At 37.4% G+C, this 16,716-nt stretch overlaps 1 protein-coding gene across 1 annotated transcript in view; it reads right to left on the reverse strand.

Annotated features, from left to right (window-relative positions):
- C8A (complement C8 alpha chain) overlaps nucleotides 1–16,419 on the reverse strand; it is a 68,555-nt gene extending 52,136 nt beyond the window's left edge. Inside the window, exon 1 of the mRNA XM_065928955.1 lies at nucleotides 16,343–16,419. Coding sequence (XP_065785027.1) covers nucleotides 16,343–16,419 — 77 coding nt within the window. The remainder of the gene's footprint in view (nucleotides 1–16,342) is intronic.
- Nucleotides 16,420–16,716: the final 297 nt, after the last annotated feature.

The following is a 16,716-nucleotide window of genomic DNA, read 5'->3' on the forward strand; positions in this document are numbered from 1 at the left end:
ACAGTCAAGGGAAACACATACCTCATCTCCCGTAATTACCTTTTTTCCTTTTGTTGTGTGCTAAGACATTTCAGACTTACTCTCTTGGCAAATTCCAAGTGTACACTATGCTATTACTCACTCTAGTCACCATGCTGCACACTAGAATCCCGGAACTTCTCATCCTATTGAGAGAGTCAATTCCTAGGCAGGCTGATAAGAAGTCTGGGGTCCCTGAGCAGGAGAAAGTGGTCTGGGGCTCTCGAAGTGGAGATAGGGGTCTGGAATTCTCAAGGAGGAGGAAAAGACAAACATCTTTTTTTTTTTCCTCTTTACATTTCTTAGTCTTAGTCACAAAGTTTTTTTCTGATGATTACACAACAAACAACTCAGTTTAAACTCTACTAAGGATTAGATAACAACAATGTGTATCCTGTTTGAGGATAGTTTCTCCTTCCTGAAAACCTTCCGGCTAATCCTGTTATCTTAAAATGTAAATTATGGGAGTGGGTCTAGTAAGATCTTTACAACCTTGAGACTTTCTTTTGATTTACTGTAATAACTAGTTAAAAAGTATATAACTCCCTTGCTTAGACTAGTGAGGGGGGCACTCTCTTCCCCCTTCTGATATCTATGTCAGAAGCTTTTGCTGTTCCTTTTTCACTTTAATAAAACGCAGCTACACAAAAGCTCTTGAGTGATCAAGCCTGGTCCCTGATCCCAAAGCTAAATCTTCTTTGGGGATCATGAATCTGACATGTTCACGGTAAGCTATCACTATGACAAAAAGTTTATATCCTGTGACCAATCTCTGCCCATGTTGTTCTTGCCCCAAGCCCCTCTATTCTATCTCTGGTTCTATGAGTTAGACTTTTCTTTAGATTCCCACCTGAGATCATGCAGTATTGCCTTTTTTCTGCCTGGCTTATTTCACTTAGCATAATGTACTCCAGGTTCATTTATGTTGTCACAAACGGCAGGATTTTCCTCTTTTTATGGCTGAACAGATGCTTAATTTTATTTTAATTTGTACCGGTTGCCCATTGATTTGGGCATCTGGGTACTTGTAGCCATAGAACATGAAACAATATCACAATATATATTCCCTTAACCTTCAAATTATCTGGAAGTAAGAGTGGGGATAGAGCAAGGAAATGAGAGGAACATTCATAAAGGCACAATTTTTCTTACTTGGAACCCTGGGCTGCAGGAGTATTTCCAATACTTGATTAATTTTATCATCCTTCTTAAAAATTTCATATGCTGTTTTTAAAACAAAAGATATATAGCTCTTTTTATCCCAATATTTTATTGTGGTAAAATGTACATAACATAAAACTTACACTTTACCATAATCGTTTTTAAGTGCATAGTTCAGTGGCAATGAGTACATTCATATTGTTGTACAACCATCACCAACTTCCATCCCCAGAACTCTTTTCATTTCCATGCATCAATTTTGAGATGTAAAATTTAAGCAAATAAGAAAAATAGCTGTGGATGTTTTCCCTTCATTCAATCACAGTTTTAAGAAATAAAGACTAAAAATATATTGTGCCTCTACCATATGCAAGGATGATGCTGTAGTGCCTCAAAACTCAGTCTGATTATGCCATGAGCTGGTCCTTGTAATGAATGATGCCCCCCTAGGCTGCAACCTGAGACAGGAAGCCCTAGGATCCTCAGGAAAGTAGTGTTCACATTTATCATTGGTTCTCAAACTTTGACCCTAGGAACCCTTTATACACTAACATACTATGAGGACTCTGAAAAGCTTTTATTTAAGGAGACTAGATCTACTGATAGTCACAGAATTAAAGATCAAAACTGGAAAATAAAATAAAAACTGAGACATTTTGAAGTGTTTATTTTCCCATTTAAAATCACTGTGAAATTGTTACATGTTACCATGTATGTTTATTTAAAAATCAATTTCCAAGAAAAATAATTATTGAAAAGTGTTATGTTTTATGTTTTTGCAAATCTCTTTGATGTCTGGTTTATAGGAAGCAGCTAGGCTCTCACCTCTGCTTCTTCATTGAATATGTTGCTTTAATTGAAATCTATGAAGAAACTCCAGCATCATACAGTTATGTAGTTGAAAAAATAATGTAGTTGAGGAGTGTTTTAATAGTCTTCTCAGATAATTGTGGATGTTCTTTGATGTTACACCAACACTTTAAAAGCAGTAATTTCTTAAATGTTAGTTGTAGTTATAATCTGAAAGCCTATCAGTGAATTTTTTAATTCTCTGTTACATTAAAACTCATGGGTCTGTGTATGCTTTAAATGGATCCAGTACCCATGCATGGACTTCCCTGGTGGTTCAGTGGTAAAGAATTCACCTGCCAGTGCAGGAAATATGTGTTCAGTTCCTGGGTGGGGAAGATCCCCTGGAGAAGGAAATGGCAACCCACTCCAGTATTCTTGCCTGGGAAATCCCGTGAACAGGGGAGTCGGGTGGGCCACAGTCCACTGAGTCTCAAAAGAGTCAGGCATGACTTAGCAAGTAAACAACAACAACATCCATACATAATTTTTATAACAGTAAACCTTGGAAATTGAGAAAATAATGGCTCCCCGAGTGTATGTATCTTAAAAATATTCACATATTTCAATATAAAATATTTAAAAGTCAGATTTATTAATATTAACAGTGATCTCAGGCTCATAGTAGTAAATATGTTTTCCCAAATTTTAATTTTCATTTGAAAGCCCAAATTTTGTCATTGGTAACAAATAATGCTCTCTGTTTTCCTGGAAGTAATAGGCCCTCTGCTCACTTTTGAGACAATGTCTCCCAATTATCTTAGTCTAATAACAGTAGTTTGTCTAGCAGTGATTTTGTCAAGTAAAAACAATGTTCCAGGAAAAAGACATCAACATTGACTTAACTCAAACAGTTGCTTTTTCTCAAGACAGTCCTCATACTCAGGTACTGTAGAAGTTCTATATGCATCCTTTCCATTTGGCCACAAATAATAGTTAAATAACAAGTTTTCAAAGATTGAGTTTTAATAAAATTAACAATTTTAACTGTTTTAAGGAATTTTCTAAGTGAAAAACTTCTTTCCTATAAGTTTGACGTCACCGCCTTGACTTGTGTCAAGGCCACAGTAATTTTACACCATCAGGGCAAACATGAACACAGTGAAAAGAGAAAATAATGTCTAAGTATTATTGTGAAATTGTTTTGAATTCCCAGATACTGCCCTCATAAGATCTTGGGGACTGCTTACAGCCTGCAGACCACACTTTGAGAAACTCTGATTTATAAAATGATGTTAGTATAGAACACCAGCTCTATCATCCCTTCAAAGAAAACTTTAGTGTTCAGCCTATCATCTTCCTCTCTATTCCGGTTCCTCTCATCACCCTGGGAGACCTCAGCATCGCTATGAATGAACCACTCAATGCTCTCTGCTCTCAGTTGTTCCTTCTCTTTCTCTTGAGTGACTCTTTGTTCCATTATTGTCCATGATTTCATCCTGGACTTCTGCTCTCTGAAACAGATTCCCTTCCAAATAACTAATTCATGGGTCACCTATGAAGTTATCTGGCACTCCACAGGCTCTTTTCCTTGTATCTCTGTTTACTCAAGGATTCCCATGAACTTTTCTTGGACCTCACTGGGGCCTCCATTGACTCCTAAGCTTTCTCTCTAGCAATAAGACCTCCCCTATTTTCATTTTCCTTCACAATCAGTTTTGATTTCATGATCCATCATTTTAAAATTGTAATCATGTCCTGAACTCCTGGACCCCACTGTTCCATTGATCACACCCACCCATGAAGCCCAGTCTTGAAAGAATCCAAGTATCTTTCTCCTGGTTAATTCCTAGGTATCTTCAGCCTCATCATAAACATCAGTTCCTTAGGAAAACATTCCTCAATACTCTGACTGATGAGATATCTCTCTTCACATGATTTGGTCAATCTCTGCACATTTTTGTCTCAAAACAGCACACTTAAAATGTTTGTATAGTTTCTGCCATCTCCACCAGATCACAAACTGTATGTGAGTACTTATACTGTTCGCGTGTTTGCTACTGAACTCCCAGCACTTATCACGGTGCCAGACCCAGGGAAGCTGCTCAGTAAATATTTAGGAAAGTAAAGAAACGAAGAAAGGGAGAAAGAGAGAAGGAGAGGGAGGGAGAGGAAGGAGGGAGGGAGGGAAGGAAGGAGAATTAAAGGGGATGGAAAGAATGAAACCAGTTTATGGAAAATAGAAGGACATTCTTTAGAAATTTATTTGAACCTAATTTCCAGTTAGAATCTAATTAAATAACCCTGGTGTCTAGACATTCAGATGGCTCAAGGTTTGGTCCATATGTTATTTTTCTGATAGATTGTCCTAATATTAAAAGTCTGAAGCATAGAAACATGGAGAAAAGCAAGGGTTCTAATCACCAAAAGATGGGAGAGTAGTTACAAGGGCAGAGGTTTGGGAGCAGAAAAGAACTACAGCATTAGTTCTGCGTCTCACTGTAGAACTGTCAAGATAATGTCATTGTAAGCCCACAGAGACTGCATTATGATGTCAAAATGGAAGGAAACAGTATTAATGGATGGAAGCAAAAGCTTAGACAGAGCAGTGCTGTGTTGCTGTAGTTTTAAAAGCTTTGTGACATGATGTCTAGACAGAGGCACACACAGTCATGCTATCACTGAAGCAAGGCTACAAAAGGTATGCAAGGACCATTCATTAGTCGTTACAGGGCTCCAACCTTTTAGCCAATATCAATATGACTGGCATTTTCTCTTAACATGCCAATGAATTTTTTAATGTAGTTTATTTTTTATAGATTTTGAAAGTCATGCATTCTCCTTAAGATAACATAGAAAAGATTATAAAAGAAAGAAATTGTCCAACTTTCCACCACCATTAATTCTGTTTCCTTTCCTTCTTTATTTCCATAAAATAGTTGAGGTCATACTACTACATTTTTGTATGTTGATCTTTCCATTTAATATTATAAGAGAAATATAAATTTTTATGATGACTGCACATTGTTCCATTCCACTAACATTAAACAATTAGAGTATTGAGCACCCAGTTTTTCTGTATTCTAAGTTATTTACTGAAGATACATCCTGTGGAATAGGATGGCTAAATTGAAGGATACACATGGTTTTAAAGTTTATGACACATAGGGCCAAATGGCTTTCCAAAAGAGCTGTATCAATTTTTCAATTACTTAAGGAACATTTAATAAATCTGTGGCCTAGTAAATCTTGGCAAATAGTTTGAAAGCGTCTCCAAGCTACTGAAAATGGAGTCTTTGATTCTAGTCTTTAGTTGGCATCTACCTTGCTGTGCCATGCTGAGCAGAACCCAGAGAGGCTTTTAAGTTTTTCACCTGTAGAATCAGCACAAGGAAAGAGAGTGGTTTGTGCAGGGGTCCTTCCACTCTGCACAGGGTGCTCTGTGGAGGACCGCTTCCTGAATTATGCACAAGAGGTGGAAAAGGAAAAGAAGCAAAGTTACCTGGTCAGATAGATTTGGATAAATTGCATACAACATACTGCTCTTGGAGATTTAAATGTCCAGTAGTACTTTAAAGGCTCTGAGAAGTTCTGCAAGAATTTAAGAATTTAAGAATTTACTTAATCCAGCAGTTACCCAATTTTTGACCATAGGTAATTTTTCTTTTTCATGTAATAAGACCATACAACACAGTTGAAGAAATACTGATGTAACAGAAAGGGGTTTAGAGTATACCAAAGATGTATATAATCCAGATTCTGCTATTTAAAGCTGAAAATCAGAGATCGTAAAAACTTGTGAGACTGTTTTGCATATGGGAATAAGATTACATATGCAAAGCACTAAGCATCAGCCTGACATACATGCTAGTTTCTTCTCTATAACTGTCTCAACCCCAGACATGCTCATCAAACCTCTTCATCTTCATCAAAAACATATTGACTGCCCACTCTGTGGAGTGCCAGAGACTAGTGATATGCTTCCTGCCTGCCTATTTAGATAGGGTGACATACTGGGCAAAAGTCCTGAAACTGGGAATTGAATGTGGCCATCTCAGCAATGTAGATCACAGAATAATTAATTAGCTACCCATCCCAGGTGAGAAGATCAGAAAGCCCAACACCGATTAGTTCCAGTGGGTCATCCTAATAAATTGGCTCTGCTTATATTCAGGACTGATTGTCACTAATTATACAACCTTGAGACACTCCCATTCAGTTACATGGAAATTTACCTCATGAAACAAGTATTGAAAATTTGACTTTCAAAGTGCTGAGTCTCCAGTGACCTCCATGTTGCTAAATCCAGTGGAAAGCTTTCTGGCTTGGTCTTAATTGCCCTGTGTTAACCAGCATTTCCTTCTTGAAATATTTCTTCTCTTGGACTTCTCCAGCACCAAACTTCCTTGCTCCCAGTTCTCTTTGATGTCTCTGAACACTAGACTCCTTCAGGGTACAGTCTTGCCTTTTTGTTTTTCTCATTTTTGAGAAAGTGGGATCCATTTCCTGGGCTTCTCATACCATCTGTGGTAATGCCTCTAGATTGAGATCTTCAAGCTTGGAAATCTGTCTTGTTTACCCAATTGTCCCATTTTATATCTCCACTAGTGCCTCTCAGGCATGGTGAACTTAATGGTTCCAAGTTTAAACTCTTAATTTTCTTCTTTTAACCTGTTCCTCTCTCAGTTTTACCCACATCAGTAATTGGAACCACCCTAACACACGGTAGCTCAAGTCAGGTACCTAGCACTGGTCTTTAATTCCTTCCATCCCCTCACACCCATATCTAGTCCTTTGGAAATTTCTGTTGGTTTTTCTTTCAAGATCTATCTCAAATACCTTCCCCTCTGCCTATCTAGACTGCCTCGTCCTAATTTTAGACACCATTATCTGTCACTCAGATCACTGCTTGGCCTCCTATAGTCTGAGATGGTCCACTCAGTTTCCTCCAATCTTTGCTCTGCACAGGCACATTTTTAAATGAGAAATCAGATAATACCCGCCCTGTAGAATACACTCCATGTGATTTTTGTTTGTTTTTCACTACACATAGACTAAAATCCAAATTCCTCATGAAGGTGCCAAAGGACCTCTGTGACCTGGCCCCTGACTACCTTTCTGACATCTTCTCAGGAAACAATCCCCTGATCTCATTCTGTTCCCATTCTGCAGGTCCTTGAACCTGACAAGCCATTTCCCTGGGGTTCCTAGCATGTACTAACTTCTCCACTCTCCCTGCTCTTCACATGGTTTCTCCCTCCTCATCATCCTTCATCCCTCAGCTTAAACTTTAACCACCTCTACAGAGAACCCCCTACTTGCCTATTTTTAGATTGCTCTATAGAAGGTAACTGGTAGGAAGTCCAGGGGTCTCCAAACAGAGGAAATAGGCTGCAAGTGTTAGATTTTTTTCCCCCTTCTCTATACAAATTTTAAAAGGTCTCTTTTAAAATTCTGTGTTGCCATAACACATACCTGGTTCTACCTGAACTTAACTTTTCTCAAACATTGAGCTAACCAATGCGTTTTTCTTATGGAAATGTTTTTCTTAAGCTATGTTAATGAGCTATGTATTTACCCTCAGTTCAGTTCAGTTCAGTTCAGTCGCTCAGTGTCCAACTTTTTGCGACCCCATGAATTGTAGCACGCCAGGCCTCCCTGTCCATCACAAACTCCTGGAGTTTACTCAAACACATGTCCATCGAGTCGGTGATGCCATCCAGCCATCTCATCCTCTGTTGTCACCTTCTCCTCCTGCCCCCAACCCCTCCCAGCATCAGGGTCTTTTCCAATGAGTCAACTCTTCCCATGAGGTGGCCAAGGTATTGGAGTTTCAGCTTCAGCATCAGTCCTTCCAATGAACACCCAGGACTGATCTCCTTTAGGATGGACTGGGTGGATCTCCTTATAGTCCAGGGGACTCTCAAGAGTCTTCTCCAATACCACAGTTCAAAAGCATGAATTTTTCGGCGCTCAGCTTTCTTCACAGTCCAACTCTCACATCCATACATGACCACTGGAAAAACCATAGCCTTGACTAGACAGACCTTTGTTGTCAAAGTAATGTCTCTGCTTTTTAATATGCTATCTAGGTTGGTCATAACTTTCCTTCCAAGGAGTAAGTGTCTTTTAATTTCATGGCTGCAGTCACCATCTGCAGTGATTTTGGAGCCCCCCAAAATAAAGTCTGACACTGTTTCCACTGTTTCCCCATCTATTTGCCATGAAGTGATGGGACTGGAAGCCATGATCTTAGTTTTCTGAATGTTGAGCTTTAAGCCAACTTTTTCACTCTCCTCTTTCACTTTCATCAAGAAGCTTTTTAGTTCCTCTTCACTTTCTGCCATAAGGGTGGTGTCATCTGCATATCTGAGATTATTGATATTTCTCCCAGCAATCTTGATTCCAGCTTGTGCTTCATTTAGCCCAGTGTTTCTCATGATGTACTCTGCATAGAAGTTAAATAAGCAGGGTGACAGTATACAGCCTTGATGTACTCCTTTTCCTATTTGGAACCAGCCTGTTGTTCCATGTCCAGTTCTAACTGTTGCTTCCTGACCTGCATACAGGTTTCTCAAGAGGCAGGTCAGGTGGTCTGGCATTCCCATTTCTTTCAGAATTTTCCACAGTTTATTGTGATCCACATAGTCAAAGGATTTGGCATAGTCAATAAAGCAGAAATAGATGTTTTTCTGGAACTCTCTTGCTTTTTCGATGATCCAGTGAATGTTGGCAATTTGATCTCTGGTTCCTCTGCCTTTTCTGAAACCAGCTTGAACATCTGGAAGTTCTTGGTTCACGTATTGCTGAAGCCTGGCTTGGAGACTTTTGAGCATTATTTTACTATCGTGTGAGATGAGTGCGATTGTGCGGTTGTTTGAGCATTCTTTGGGATTGCCTTTCTTTGGAATTGGAATGAAAACTGACCTTTTCCAGGCCTGTGACCACTGATGAGTTTTCCAAATTTGCTGGCATATTGAGTGCAGCACTTTCACAGCATCGTCTTTCAGGATTTGAAATAGCTCAATTGGAATTCCATCAGCTCCACTAGCTTTGTTCGTAGTGATGCTTCCTAAGGCCCACTTGACTTCACATTCCAGGATGTCTGGCTCTAGGTGAGTGTATTTACGCTAGACTCTGTCTTTAAGTTGGTTCCACCTAAGACTCAGAACCCACTTGACAAACCAGTATGTTTTACTCATACAGTAGTTCTCAATCTACGTTAATGAAACCATACATTTGCTTGGAAACATGCCTTTCTTCAAGATTCATGTCAATCATTTTATGGCCCGGGATGACTCACCTTGTGCCAATGTTATCTCAAAATGCATGTTGTGGGTGAGGGATCTGGTGCCACTCCAAATTTAGAGACATCTCCTTTCTCTAATTCACAGCTTGCTAATAGGTATATAATATACTGCTAAAGGCTAGCAGGGAGGCACTCTTTCTGCCCCCTTCTGATGTCTATGTCAGAAGCTTTCTCTATCTCTTTTGTACTTTAATAAAAATTTATTATACAAAAGCTCTGAGCGATCAAGATTTGTCAATGGCCCTGGATTGAATGCCTGTCCTCTGGAGGTCAAGAATCCCAGCGTCTTTCACAGCTCAGCAACAATCTTTTGCTCTGATATCCTCTATTCAAGGACCCTTTTTGTTTCCTTCATAGTATTTACCACAATTTTTACTGAAATGTTCAGTTTACATGTTTATTGACTGATTCCATTGCTACACTGTAAATTCCATGGGAGTAAGGACATTATCTGTTTTGTTTGCTATGTACCATACCTCTTTTTTGTTTGTTTAGTCACTAAGTCATGTTGGACTCTTGCGACCCCAAGGACGGTAGCCCACGAGGCTCCTCTGTCCATGGGATTTTTCAGGCAAGAATACTGGAGAGGGTTACCATTTCCTTCTCCAGGGGATCTTCCCAATCCAGGGATGGAACCCAGATCTCCCTCATTGGGGCAGATTCTTTACCACTGAGCCACCTGGAAAGTCCATAAGCATACCTGGAATATGTATTAAATGAATGAATGAAAAGAAATGAATGAATGAATGAGCAGTATCTACTGTGTTCCAGGTACACATAGAATTCCACAGAACTTCTAGTTCTGACCCTTTTCCAGGCTCTCCTGCAATATATGCATAATACTCTTTCTTCCACGTGGAGTAATCACACCCCATCCATCTGCCCAGACTGTCTGAGTTCAGTTAGGTCTCATTTCCTCCAGATGGTTTTCTGTGCCCCACCATGCATATTAAGTCTTATCATTCATGTCTGACTCTTTGCAACCCTGTGGACTGTAGCCCACCAACCTCCTCTGTCCATGGGGATTCTCCAGGCAACAATATTTAAGTGCATTTTCATGCCCTCTTCCAGAGGATCTTCCCAACCTAGGGACTGAACCTGGGTCTCCTGTCACTCTTCCAGTGCAGGTGGGTTCTTTACTGCTGAGCCACCAGAAAAGCCCACCTACCCTCTGCTAACATAATCCCACATATGTAGAACCTCCCACACTTTATGTCCACTGCTATACTGCAAATTCTGCAAGGCAGGAGATCATGACTCTATTGATCACTGTGGTCCCCTCGTGCTGAGCACAGTACCTGGCATACAGTGGGAATTCAATAAAAACTTTTGTATGAATATATCATCTCATTCAATCTTATATAATTTAAATTTTATCAGACTCCTGTGGAATATTATATCTATTTTATAGATAAGTAAAACAGATTCAGAGGAAGATGAAATAATGTGCTTAAAGTTATAATATGTTGATAGTAAGTGGTGAAGCAAGAATTCAAACCAAGATTTTTTTTGACTCCTTTGAATGAAAATGAATGAATGAATAAATGAACAAATTAATATAAAAAAGTATCTACTGTGTTTCAGGTACACATAGAATTCCACACTGAACTATACATATTTAGAAAACATTCCAATATATACTAGAAAAAATTCCATATTGGGAAATATTCCAACATATATTCCAATATATATTGAAAGATTTTTAGAAAACATTTCAATTTATACTGTGAAGGATTGCTGACAAAAGGGAAATAAAGTAATAAAAGTAATTTTCTAAAAGCTTGCCATGTGCCAGCTTCTATGATCAGTGCTTTATGTGAACTCTTTTAACTCTTGACAAGCACTCATGAAATATGTATTATCTCTATAGATGAGAAAGTTAGCCTTGAAGAGTTTAAGCAACTTACCCAAGTTCCATAGCCACTAAGAGGCAAAGTCAGGATTTAAAACCAGGTTGATTGCACATCAAAGCCCACATCCAATGCTACTTGAAGTACAGCTAGGGATTAGTTACCTCGAAGGAAAAAAAGTGTCCATAGTAATGAGACTCATTTTGAGTCACATCGACTACTGCAGTTGTTTATATTAGCTGAAATTTCATGTAGCCTGAATACATATTGATTTCCAGTCATCTGGACAACTACAGAAAATATTCACATGGCCCTGGCCCAGGATACTTTGGTAAACACTCTGATGCCCATGAAATAAAATAAAAAAGAGGAGAGTGATTTAAATTTCATTAGACTCCACTGCCTATTTCATCTGTTTAGAGAAATAAACAGACCCTTGTTGTTATTCTGTATGTTTGAGATCTTCACTTGTATTTCTTTAACCCCCCCGCCCCAAGGGACTTAAGTTCATTCTTCATTGGTGGAAATGTTAGATTGGAAATGGTATAAAAGCCTTTGGTTATCTTAATTCCAAACTAAATATTTATTTTACTTTTTAAAAAATTTATTGGAGTACACTTGGTTTATAATATTGTGTTAGTTTCTGGTGTATAGCAAATTAAGTCAGTTATACACATACATATATCCACTCTTTTTTAGATTCTTTTCTCCATAGGTCATTATAGAATATTGAGTAGGTTTCCCTGTGCCATACTACAGATCCATATTAGTTATCTATTGTATATATAGTAGTAAGTATATGTCAATCCCAATCTTTCAATTTATCCTCCCCCACTTATCCCCTCTGATAACTCTAAGTTTATTTTCTTACATCTGTGACTCTATTTCCATTTTGTAAACAAGTTCATTTGTGCTATTTGTTTTAAATTTGGGTATTGTTGCTTTACCAAATTGTATCAGTTTCTGCTATACAACAAAGTGAATCAGCTATATGTATACATATTCCCTCCCTCTTGGATCCGCCTCCCACCCACACCCCATCTCACCCATCTAGGCAAGTGGTATAATATGATGTTTATATTTCCCTGTCTGATTTATTTCACTCACTATAACAATCTCTCGGTCCATCCGTGTTGCTGCAAATGGCATTATTTCATTCTTTTTATGTCTGAGTAATGTTCCATTGTATGTATGTACCACATCTTCTTTAGCCATTCCTCTGTCGATGGACATTTAGATTGCTTCCATGTCCTAGGTGTTGTAAACAGTGCTTATCAAAATGGGTGCTCAGTTTTGAAAAGCCTTTTTTTTTTCCTGATGGGTAAGAGTAACAATAATGGTGTAATAATACCAATCTAGGAATTATAAGGCCTGACTGTGCCACTAGTAAGCTGTGTGACTTACATATGAAATTGCTTTGTTTCCTCTCTGGCCCCCAGCTGCTGGGGATAATAATTACAACAATCTCAGAGGAAAATAATAAGGATTGAATTTGTCTATACTCATAAAATGCCTAGAGAAAACAGTCTGGTTCTTATTTAATATTCCACTTCTCTTTCTGGAACTCAGTTTTCTTATCTGTAACATAAGTGGATTCAATTTGATATCAAAGTCCTTCCTAATTCTAAAGACCCATGAAATAAAAGTGATGGAAGTCGCAAACAACGATTCTAAGAGAGTTATTTTAAGTATATTAAAGGGAATCATAAACATTATGAGAAGTGAAAGATGTCAAAAAAGTACCAAATGAAACTTTTAAAGCTGAAAAATTATAATAACCAAAATGAAAGATTCATTGGATGGGCTAAAAAAAAAAAGATTAAATATTGCAGAAGAAAGGATCAGTAAACTTGAAGATATGATAGTATTTCCAAAATGAAACAGAGAAAAAATACTGCCAAAAACAATTTTTAAAAAAAGAAGAGAGCCTCAGAGACCTGTAAGATAATATGAAGTAGCTGACTATATCTACAGTCAGAAGGAGAGCAGAGGGTATGGGGCAGAAAGCATATTTGAATTAATAAAGGCAAATTTCCCCCCAAATTTGATGAGAACTATAAATCCACAGAATCACACCAATGCACATCATAATCAGACTGCTGGAAATCAATGATGAAATATTTGAGCCCATTTTTAAAAACAGTTTGACACACGAAGAATAACAAAGTAGACTTTTCCTCAAAGACTATACAAGCCAAAGATAATGGAATGGTATCTTCAAAGTAATGTGGAAGAGAAAGAGGAAACTTTTCATGTAGAATTTCATATTCATCAAAGATATCCTTCAACATAAAGGCAAAATAAAGAGCTCTTCTGACTAATAAAAATGGATCATTCTCTCACCAAAATTCATTCCGACCATAAGAAAGGTCAAAAGAAGTTATTCAGGAAAAATAATAATGGTATCAGAAGTGATATGATATTATTTGAAAGTAAGCTGTTTTAAGTTAATGATGAATGTTGCAAAGTTTAGGGTAGCAGCCAAAATAAAAAAATAAAATAGAATTGCTAATAAGTGATCTGAAATTAGAAAAAATAAATAAACCCAAAAGATGACAAAAAAGAAGAAAAACAGAAACAAAGAACAGATGGTACAAGTAGAAAACAAATAGAAATTTGGTAAACCCAAACCCATGAGTATCAGTAATTACATCTTACATAAGTGATATAAATACTATGATTAAAAGAGATTATTAGACTAGCTAATAAAGTAAGACCCACCTATATGTTATCTGCATGAGTCATACTGCAAAATACAAAGAGTCAGATAAGTTAAAGCAAAATATTGGGGGGAAAAGTCACCATGCACAACCCAGGGATATGAAAGCCTCTTGTAATGATAAAGGGGCAAATCATGTATAAACCTGTTTATAAATAGATAATAAGAGAGCTTCAAAATACATGAAGCAAACCCTGATAGAACTAAAAGGAGAAACAGATAAATGCAAAATATAGTTGAAGATTGCAGCATCTTTCCCTCAGTAATTGTTAGACAAGGAGGTGAAACTTGAGCAGCTTTAACAACCAACTTAATGACTTAAAACTGCACCCAACAATAGATAAGGGCACACTTTGAAGTACCCGTGAAATATTCACCAAGAGCATATTCTTTGTCGTAAAACAAATCTCAATAAATTAAAAGGATGGAAAAAATTTTTTAACTTTTTAAAGCAACACAAATGCTGAAGTATATTTTTTGTATAAAACACATAAAAGAGAGTCATGATTTTTGAGCTGAATATTATAATGTCTTTTCATCAACATTATCTTAAAATATTTTTTTCTCAAGCAGTTCCATTTTTCTAAGAATTTATAGTAATGGTGTAATAACACACAGGCAGTATAGTTTATAATAATGGTAAATATGAGCTTATAAAAGTAAATGTATGCCATTAAAAATGTAAATATATACCATCTGTTTTCAATGTTAGTGTTTATATAAGATTTTGAGAAAAATAGTTATTTATTTTGCCATTGTTAGATTTTCTTAAAGTTTGAAATCACAGACTAATCCAAAAGATGCATACTAATTGGCACATTACAAATTTATCCTTATTTTTATCAACCATTGGAGAGAAGAAAAATACCCCCAAAAATGACAATAACAGTGACATAGCACCACTGGTAACAGCTGTCATTGAATGCTTATTAAGTACCAAGTGTTGATTTAAGTACTTTTAAGCACTTAATTGTTCCTCTTACTTGCCTCCCACTTTACAGCTCAGAAAACTTAAATAACTTGCCTCAGATCACACAAATAGTACATGCCAGTGCCGGAATTTGAACCCAGTCAAGTTATTTCACCATGCAGCTTTGCCTTTGCAAAGCCAGGGTCAGGCACTCTGGCATTTGACACAAGACCGTGTGATTTCCTACTTCAGCACTTTGCAGCATATTTAATTGGCTCTCTTTTGCCTTGACTTCAAATTTGCCCCTTCACTGGTCTGTCTTATTTGATAAGTTCATCAAACATCAAGACTCTTTGTTCATTTTCAAAAAGGATTACAATGATAAGCTTTTATAATTAAGGGTATCTCAGCAGAGATTTCCTTTACCACAGGTCTCTGGCCTTTATTTTCTAATTATTAGACATGAATTTTCTGATTTTTCGAAATGGTATTTGCTTGAAACACAAGTTGCAAATTAACTGCTTGTAAAAATGCCTTTACCCCTTCTGAACTGTTGTTAGTTAAAGGAAATCTCTTGCTTAGCCTTTAAAAGCAATAATGATTCAAAATTGAATCATCCAACAAGAATTTTAGTAAAATAGCTCTACCTGAAATTTTCAATGTTTAGGAGACAAGAACTCCTTTAAAACTATCCCACAGGCAAAATAAGAGGCTATTTAAGCACTACAAAATACTTGATGTTGAGATAAAAAAAAAAAAAAAAACACATGAAGCAAGTTTGGGATATTCAAGAGAAAGGAATGCATAAAATGCAGCATACATAGATAAATATCTCTTCCATTCGTTACTCCATAGCAAAAGGTTGACTTTCTGGAATGAAATGACTCAGTATCTTTATAGTCTCTTATGTTTCCCAAGATAATTTTATATACTTTATCTAATTTTATCCTCCCCCAAACACTATGAGATGTGTATTCTTATAATTCACAAATGGACAAGCAGAGGTGAAATTGTCCAATATCATTCAAAAGAAATATCATTTATTAAGTTGAATATATTTTATATCCAGGATCTTATTTCATGTTCATTAAGGCTACCCAGGTGGTGCTAGTGGTAGAACCGACCTGACAATACAGGAGACATAAGAGATTCAGGTTCGATCCCTGGGTTGGAAAGACCCCCTGCAGAAGAAAATGGCAACCCACACCAGTACTCTTGCCTGGAGAATTCCATGGAGAGTAGAGTCTGGTGGGGTTGCAAAGACTTGCACATGACTGAAGCAACTTGGCACGGCTCTTATAGAAGAGGTATTATCATGATCGTTTGACCAATCGAGAAACAAGTGCAAAGAGATTAGGCCATTTAGTCCAGGTGACCCAGCTCCTAAGCCTCGGATTTGCACACAGGCCTATCTGACACCAAGTGAATGTTTTTACTGACCTGGAGTCCTTCACTGAATTAGTAATAGCATGGAAAAAAGTCACATTCCATCCTATAACAGCCTGTTGCAAAACTGACAGCGGCTTATTTCCCAGCTAAGTGACCCTTTAAACTGCAAATTTTGCAGAAACTCTTGGCCAACTCACCAGTTCACCTTCTCCTGTATGGTTACCCCAGGCTGATAAGTCATCAAAAATAAGAGGCAAAAAGCAGCAGCAAACATCTTATCCAGGAGCTACCAACCTGTATTACCTAGAGAGGAATAGAACTACTCAGGGAGTTGGAATAAAAGACATCTACAGTCTGGGATCTAGTTAATGATTAGCCAAATGCCCTAAAATCCTAGACACCAAAGGCCACTGCCCCTCAGATCTTTAGAAAAACAATATACATATGGTTGAGGAAAGGAGGATATCTATAATAACCAATATCAGTTGAGCAGAGGGATCTTATTTTCAGAATGAGGCAAAAACCAAACCAAGATATAACTCCAGATATAATTCGTGATCTTTTCGAGTAG

Source organism: Muntiacus reevesi, chromosome 1 (assembly GCF_963930625.1).
Source record: "Muntiacus reevesi chromosome 1, mMunRee1.1, whole genome shotgun sequence".
In the NCBI taxonomy this organism is placed as follows: domain Eukaryota; kingdom Metazoa; phylum Chordata; class Mammalia; order Artiodactyla; family Cervidae; genus Muntiacus; species Muntiacus reevesi.